Genomic DNA, 8,597 nt, shown 5'->3' with positions numbered 1-8,597 from the left:
TGATTTTGGCATTTTGTCCATCTTTTATCTTGTCTGCGTTACCAGCATTTTGTTGCGGTACTTCAATCTCTGATAAAGGAACCATCACAGGAAAGAAGTTTCAAACATACAGTGATAGATATTGACCAAGATCAAATGGTGAAATCTGAAAATTTTAAATGTGGCTTGAAACAGGACACTGATCACACCCTCTCCTGCATACCCACACATTTTCATATTTAAAGACTTTTTAAAATATAATTTCATGTATATTTTTGAAAGATGTTTTACAATTTGTTAGTCATTGTGAATGAAAATGAATACACAATGGATAAAAGGATTATTCACTTTCTGTGTTAAAAAAACGAATAATTTCAGTTTTAGTGCATGTTTTAAAATGGCCCAGAAAGTTTTTGTTTGTGATAAAGCAAATATTAAATATTTAGAGAAGATACTATAGTTACCATTTTGTTTTTGATGGCAAGTACAGGCAATCTCTGTTGTTTGCAGTCTAAAGCAAGAAAATACACTTCAAGTGTGTCCAAAGCAGCTTGTACAGTGACATTATGCCTCCAGAGAAAATAAAAAATGGATCTATTTATATGTATAATCTCTGGAAACATAACATTACTGTATAAGTCTATTCTGCAGTTACTTTAAGTATATCTTCTTGCTTTAGTCCACAGGCCTCTGAATGCCCCGCCATCTGCCACTGTAAAGCCGGCAGGTAATTTCCTTATTTATCTAAAATATTCTTCATCATACACAAACACTGACTGGGCCAATTTAAAACTTGCAGTAAACTTGAAATAATATACACCAACTCTGAAAGTGAACGATCCCTTTGACTGGCTTTTGTCAATGCACAGATCAGTAGTCAGTTAACTGAGTGATGCGCAACATGTTTATTGACAGCTAGATAGATAGTAAACAATTGTCACTGGATCATGCAAAGCAGCATTGGGTACAAATAAAGCACAATACAAACTGAACAATATGAAGCCAAAAAACCCCAAGAAATTAATACACAAACTAAACTCCAGAGGTGACACGTACAGAGCAGTACACAACAAGTTTAAAGTTCTACATAAAACAGCGATGAGTTTTCAGCAGTCATGGGTAAAGTGAGACATTGGCAAGTGCTGGACACCAAGATTAGTTGCAAGCACATGAAGCAGTGATCTGGAATGCTGGCAAAAGTGACCATTTTGAAAATATCCCACTAACAAATTAATCTCTAGGCAAATACACATTCACACGCACGCACACGCACATGCACGCACACACACACACACACACCCACGAAGAGTAGAACCAGGGTAACCAATTGCAGATACTTGTCTGTGAAAATACATGGTCACAATAATGCTACAACAGCAAAGCATAAGTGGACACAGATATTTCTCCTGATTTCCCCTGCTGAACCCCTGACTGTCAGATCTCACTGCATCACCATGTGAAAGGATGCCCTCTACCAGCCTGAGAACTCTTAGACTTGCACCACTGGCCTGTCAGTCACCAGAACTATTACAGCATACAGTACTTTATATTGCTTAATTGACAATCAGGCATGGAACAGAACAAGTGGGAGGGTAGGATCTATACAGTTGACATATAATTCATTTTGACACCCAGAAAAAGACTTAAATTGGACCAAGCCATCCGCCATTCCAACGCCTGAACACTGGCATCTAGTCAGAGAACAGGCTGGCGAAAGACTTTCGCAAGTTTCGAATGGTCTCGGCTTTGGCCTCGTCCTCGTTGCTGGAGCGGAAGAAGGACGCGTCGCTGAAGGCGCTGAAGGCGTTGGTCAGGGACTGCGATTTACTGGAAAACAAACAGCGGCACATGAGAGGAGCACCCTCAGTCACTCGCTCAATTTAAATAAGTGACACCATGTATTCAATCAACGTTTACTGCATGCTAATGTTTTTATAAAAGTGGCAGCCTGGGAGAGAACAATATGAAATATGCAGAGGTCCAACTAACCCTGCTGGCTGCAAAGAAAAACATGAGGTTCTTAGCTACCAGTTAGATTCTACAGATTTGCAAAATGGAGCGTTTTCTCTACTACACATCTACAGTGCTGTCGGAGGGTATCGTATTTTGAAAGTAGAAGCAACTGAAGACCATTAGTTCTGCCAATCAAATTCTTAGAAAATAACAGTGGCTTACAGGTGTAATAACATTTTAATGTGTGTCAGTTGTCAGTTTGTAGAGCATTAAAGGGCTATATTTTTGTATTTATAATTTATATGTTGAGACATGCCTCCAAATATAAATAAAAGAGGGGGACGGGTGTGAGAGAGGCTCTTACTTAAGCTGTGGATGAGGCTGTGCCTTCTGCTGTGCCGACTGCTGCTCCTCAGGAAGAGGTTTGGCTTTGGCGGGGGCGGAGTCAGGGGTGGGGTCTTGGGCTTGGGGCGGGACCTGGGCTTGAGCCTGAGGCTCTGGCTGGGGCTTAGGCTGGGCCTTGACCAGAAGAGGCGGAGTCTGGGGTTTGGGCTGAACCTGAGGTTTGGAGTTCTGCCGAATGGGCGGGAGTGGTTTTGGGGGCAGTGGTTTTGGAGGCGGGGGCTTGGACTGCTGGGCTGCAGGCTTCCCTGGAGCGGGCGCCCCCTGGGGCTGGGGCTGGGGCTGCTGTGTGGTCGGGGCGGGAGTTGGCTGGGGAGTGGGGTCTTGCACAGAACCACCCGGAGCTGGCTCTGACGGAGGCTCCTGACTTTGAGATTGCGAATCTTGGGGTTGTCCTGAGCCCCCTAGGTTCAGTACAAGAAACACTTCATAATGTTACAACATTTATATACAGGAAAAGAAAGACAAAGAAAAAAGAAAAACAAAACACAAAAAAAGGGTCAAGACTGCACAAAATAAAACAGATTTTAAATCCAGCACCTGTTGTTTGAAGTATTTTTATTTGTTTGGTCTGTGTTTTACAGACAGCTAAATTGGAAAATATAACCAGACAACAGGTCAGACTTGAGGTAAAGACAGAAAGATCAGTCCAGGGAGGGAAGCAAGCCATCCAGGGATGCTTCTAAGGACAGCAGACAGAGGGAATACAACCAAAGCCAGGTACAGTCAAAATGCCAGGGAGCTGCGGAGGGAAAAGCAGGGGGAAGGGGATTGGATGGCCTAGGGTTGGGGTGGGGGGTGGGGGGTGGGGGAGGGGAGTACTGTAGCCAGTCCATCGCAATACATCACTGTACATGCATCATAGGCAAGGCAAAGAAGAAGATGCATGCTTGACTGGGTGGAAATTGTATCAGCTTGTCAAAGTGTAGGGCTATTTGCCTAAGCACTTCTTTCACCTTACATTTATTCATGTATCTATTAAATATCCAAATGATTGCTTGTGACTTGACACACAAAGACAGAAAAATATGTTTATACACTACCTAGTCCACTTTTCCCCAAGAAAACAACAACAATGACAACAACAAAAAAAGAAAAAATATGACTGCACTTTTTAGTTACACAAACTGTAGATTCATGTGATAGGCTTGTAGCGGTTCCTATCTGAATTAAATTTCTGTTTGCTAATTTGATATTCATATCTTTACCTATGTATCATAGGGAGCATTTAGAAAAGAGTGTAGATGTAGACTATGATTAATGTTCAGCATGAAAGTGGGTGGAAGTCATTTCAACTGTACCAATTAGGAGGTGACTTCAGGTCTAGTAGGTGATGAATAATGTTAATACATATTTAATGAAGTTAATACTGTGTAGTCAAATTTTAAACACATTATGAATAATGTCATAATTTATAGCATTTATGTAGGCTATAATGAGGCATCTGCTAATACCAGTGGTGTGGTGTTAATTAGTCTTCATGTTGTTTGTACATTTCCTCATTATTTGAACTGTGTCACAAAAATAGATTATAGTTTATGGGATTCTATGTGGTTTATTTTTTGACTGTGTACAGATCAAACCCTCCCCCCAGTTCAGTGTTAGGCAAAGCTTCAAGTTTCCCCCCCCCCCTCTTACTCCTTGACCCTTGACCTCTGGACCAAGACTGCACAAATCAGGGTCAGATTATAGCCCCACTAAAATACAGATGCATGTTAGTTTAGAGGATAAAAACTGAAATTAAATCAAATACACAATTTAGTAACAAATATTGCAACACAGAACATATGAATCTTGCAAAGGAAGCTTTATTGCTTGGGAGAGAAAAAAAGGGCCAAATGTGTGAGGAAAGAAGCCGGGGGAAAGTTTTCCACAACCTTATTTTTTAATCAACCAAAGTACTGGATTTAAAAAGGACTAACTTATGCATTTTCAAAGCTGTCCAGTCATGTATAAACCCATCTGGTTTAGCATTGATGGAACCCAAAGACTTCGCCCACAGCACACAGATATGAGAACCAGGGTATAGTTCTCACTGCACTGGTCTCACTTATTTGCTGAAAAAATCACAGTTTTGAGAATCTGACCATAGAGTTAACAGTACATAATGCAGAAAGTGAGACTGTTGTGAAAGTTTGGAAATCCAATTTTGTGAATCCAAAACATTACCAAGACCCCCTCTGAAAACTACAAGATTAGCCATAAAAATTGCTAAACTGATCTTAGTGTATGGAGAGATCTGAAATGCAGTGGTTCACAAAAAAGCAATTTTTCCGACCTCATTAACAACATAATTGCTTAACCCTTGTTTTCATTCAAAGCAAATCAACAAATTGTACTTTGACACTCAATAGATTTTTGGCCACATTTACAACAAAACACATCACGTTTTCATGGTAAATTTCCACTTGATTAAACTGTCGCTTGTCTAAATTCTACAGTGAATCACCATGCAAGTATAGCTGTAAATGTATCCACATTTGCTCTTCCACAGCATGCAAGGAGAAGAGGCTATACAGTATACGCTAACACACAGTGCATCAGACTTAGAAGTGTGATAATGGTACATCTGCATCAATGGCCTTCTGATTAATGTTAATTGATGAAAAAGCAAACAATTTGTTAATAGATATATCACTAAACATACTTTGAATCCCCACAACTGTTAAATTTGATTAATTTCATTTAAAATATTTTACTTATATATTCATGTATTTATATATGTAGAAATATGATATCTGGGCCCTATAAAACACCAATGTTCAGTGCAATTGTTGTTTTCTCTTCTGCAGGAAATGAACGGATCCCTTTTAGGATGTGAATAACTCACATACCCTGTATTCCTCTGGGAACACATGATTTTACATCAAACTAACAAGTAATACAAAACAAAAAGGTATTCTATCACGTTCTTGAAGTCAAATTATACTTATAGGACATACGTTTCAACATTTTTCAAACCTGTAAGTAACTCAGCTGTTGATCTGATTGCAACATCTATTGCACTTGTTAATTTGGAGTTACAGGTTAGAAAATATCAGAGGCTGTATATTACAAAAAATGAACACCTCACACAAGGTTTTGACTCTGAGAACTTTAACAGTCATTGAGGTGCTTACTTAAGTGTGGTGCTGTACTGTATATATTTTATTGATGTAGACAGCACCCCTATGAACTGGCACAGGATCAGGTTTAGCTCCTTGTTGTATAAATGGGGTGGGGGGTTTAGGAATGGGGTTAGAATTAGGAGTGGACTTGCTAGCCCAGGATCAGTGCTTGGGGCTCTGTCTACCTAGAGCTTTTGTATTAGAAGCAGGTTCATTATCTCTCACATTAGTAGAACAAGGGTCATTCTGAATCCTGCAAGATATTGCACATTATGAACACCTAAACTGTGTTTATAAGCAATACATAGTTCTCTGGTAGACAATGGCATGGCTTACAACATGCATATACTGCATCCGATTTTGGTTAAAAGGCTTATTTTAAAATAACTGCCACAAAGGAATATAGCCATTGTGAGTATAACAATCAAAAGCTCTCCCAAGTCAACAAGTAGTTCCCTTACATAAAATGTCCTGACTGCAATAATACATTTGATACCCTCTCAAATGGAGAAGGGATGTCTCTGCAATTTCGCTTTGTTTACATCAAGCCAAACAGCTGCGGACAGTGATAAAAAGGAATGTTTGTTCTGTCGGCATAATAAGCAAATGCCAAAATAACATTGACTTCGCTTTCATTAAATGATCTATTGTTAAAGATCTCCTGTTTTACAAAGTCTAACAGCTTCACAATAAACACCTGTTGCTCAACTGAGTGCATAGGAACAGTCAACTTATTAAAAAGCTTGTTAAAGCACTGCTCTGCCTCCAGTCAGATACAACATGTTTGTCTTAACATTCACTGCAGAATGTATTGGAGCAAAATGACAATGGCACTAAAAATAAAGGTAAATAAAACATGGACCACACACCGGTGGATTTAAATTTAGCACTAAGGTAAAAAGGAAGGAAAAAGGGAAATAAATAAATAAATAAATAAATAAATATGTGCCCTTTCTTTGAAAGTAATGACAGAAATAAATGGTGAATATAAAACCAAATGTATATATATAAACAAACTATCAGGTGAGCTGCGCTTGATTTTTAATCTATATTGCTGAAACATCATGGGAAACTACTTGCTCATTTTCCATCATATGCATTTTCTTATATATATATATATATATATATATATATATATATATATATATATAATTTATATATATATGTATATTAGATATTTTATATTTATATTTAGAAATACTCTGGACAACATTTATATCTTACCATAAAAAATTTTCATGCTCAGTACAGATAAAACATCTCTTTGATATAATAAAGCAATATCATCGAATATACATACGCATGTATATCCCACACGTAAACACAAAAGTCAGATATACATCTTTACCTGTCTTTGAATCACTCATGCAAAAGAAAAATATATATATTTATAGATCTGGATAAACAAAATAATTAACAATATCACCCATACATATGTGCACACACACACACACAAACACACACATGCGCACGCCCACACGCACACACACACGCACGTACACATACACATACACATACGCACACACACGCACGCACAAATAAGCAAAGAGCTCATGGAAGAATGAGAGGTCCCAAACTGTGTTTCACCACACAATATGAACACTACTTGTCACTTTAAATGAAAGTGAGAGGCAAAGGAATGTAAATAATAATAATCACCCCGATAACACATGGGTATTAAAGTACAGAAGACACAGCAGCACTAGACTCAGTTTAGGCACAATTTGTCTTTTACACTATCGATAACAGCCCTGAAGAAAACCACAAGATTTACATAGACACAAAGGCAGCCAATACAAGCACACACATCAACAGGTAAACAAGTGGACAGTACATTTTGACACTGCATAGAAAAAACATAGTCCAGGCCAGCATTGAAACACTGCTGAATTGCACAGATTACTTTGTTCCCAAACTTCAGTTTCTGATTCACTTCCTTCAGGTTAATTGGACCTGTTTTTGGTGATATTCTGATTTTAAGTGACTAAATCACTTTGCCTGGACTTGTTTTGGTCCTACTGCAACGCCATTACAGTCGAGAATGTACTGTAAACAACCTTGTGGTGGTGGGCGCTGGGCAGGGATCTTGCTGGGGTCAGTCAGGCCTTCCTTTTGGACGGTGCTCTAAAAGACAAAAGTGCAGTGGCGCACAAGTGTTCAGGGCTCTGTGCAGTGTTCTAGGCCTGTGCCAGGTAATGCACCTGAACACTAACCAGGTGGATGAGTGGGGAAGGAATATTAGCAATGTGATGATAAGCTCCGGTCCCCAAATGTCTGCCATAGTACAAAAAGTATTTTGAGAGTGAAAGAGGCAGACAGAATTCTTGCTCAGTGGCAGTTGGTGAGGTGAAAACTGGGGGGTGGGGTGGAAAACTCCTTTAAACTGATCATTGGACTCCAGGGCCACAGCTGTAAATTCTCAGGTCTAGGACAAAATGTAACCCCCTCCTACCCCCCAATACATTTTCTAGCAAATTAAAAACAGTTACACCCCGTACCCTCAGCCCAGGACAAAGTGTCCCAGGTGCCCCCCCCCCCATCTGCGGCCCTGTGTGTCTCAACCTGTTTTCATTCATTTTCCTAGATTAACAAGTGTAATGGGTAACATGCAGCTTCTTCACATCATGTAAGGGAGATGATACATTCAGTTTAGAAAAATCTGTTTTAATCACTAAATACACTTAACAAAGATACACCACAATGTTAACTACTGAGTTAGCTTTTAGAACAACCAATAAAAAAAATGTGAGCTTCAAAATTAAAATGATATGATTTGCTTAATGGCCTAATTGAAGAGAAATAGCTATATTTGATGGTATTGAGTATGTGAATTAACTGTAGTAATAATCAATCAAATAAAAAATGACTGATTTTTTAGGGGAGGTTTTCCACCCCACCAATTTTCAGCTCACCAACTGCCACTGTACTTGTTAATTAGTCTGTCATCCTGTTTAAAATCTGTCCACCTTTCCCCAATGACAACAAAAGAAAAGTCATATCATTTTAGCAGCAGCAGTGCAGCAGTGCTAAGTGACAGTATACAATATATTGTATGATACAATATAATATTCCAAGGCGGAGAGACACTTGGATTGCAATTAGAATTTAAAATTTAATCCCATTTGCTAACGGCAAATCACAAATCAGTATTTGTGA

General features: G+C 38.9%; 1 protein-coding gene across 1 annotated transcript in view; it reads right to left on the bottom strand.

Moving 5' to 3' along the window:
* Positions 1–869: 869 nt before the first annotated feature.
* The window catches only part of syn2b (synapsin IIb), a 62,423-nt gene continuing 54,695 nt past the window's right edge, over positions 870–8,597 (bottom strand). Inside the window, exons 11-13 of the mRNA XM_064306488.1 lie at positions 7,499–7,565; positions 2,297–2,738; positions 870–1,806 (exon numbers count right to left, since the gene is read on the bottom strand). Coding sequence (XP_064162558.1) covers positions 1,671–1,806; positions 2,297–2,738; positions 7,499–7,565 — 645 coding nt within the window. The 3' untranslated portion in view covers positions 870–1,670. The remainder of the gene's footprint in view (positions 1,807–2,296; positions 2,739–7,498; positions 7,566–8,597) is intronic.

The sequence above is a fragment of the Anguilla rostrata genome, chromosome 13, assembly GCF_018555375.3.
Source record: "Anguilla rostrata isolate EN2019 chromosome 13, ASM1855537v3, whole genome shotgun sequence".
NCBI classification, from domain to species: domain Eukaryota; kingdom Metazoa; phylum Chordata; class Actinopteri; order Anguilliformes; family Anguillidae; genus Anguilla; species Anguilla rostrata.
The sequence above is the reverse complement of the archived record's forward strand: the minus strand, read 5'-3'. Positions and strand labels throughout refer to the sequence as shown.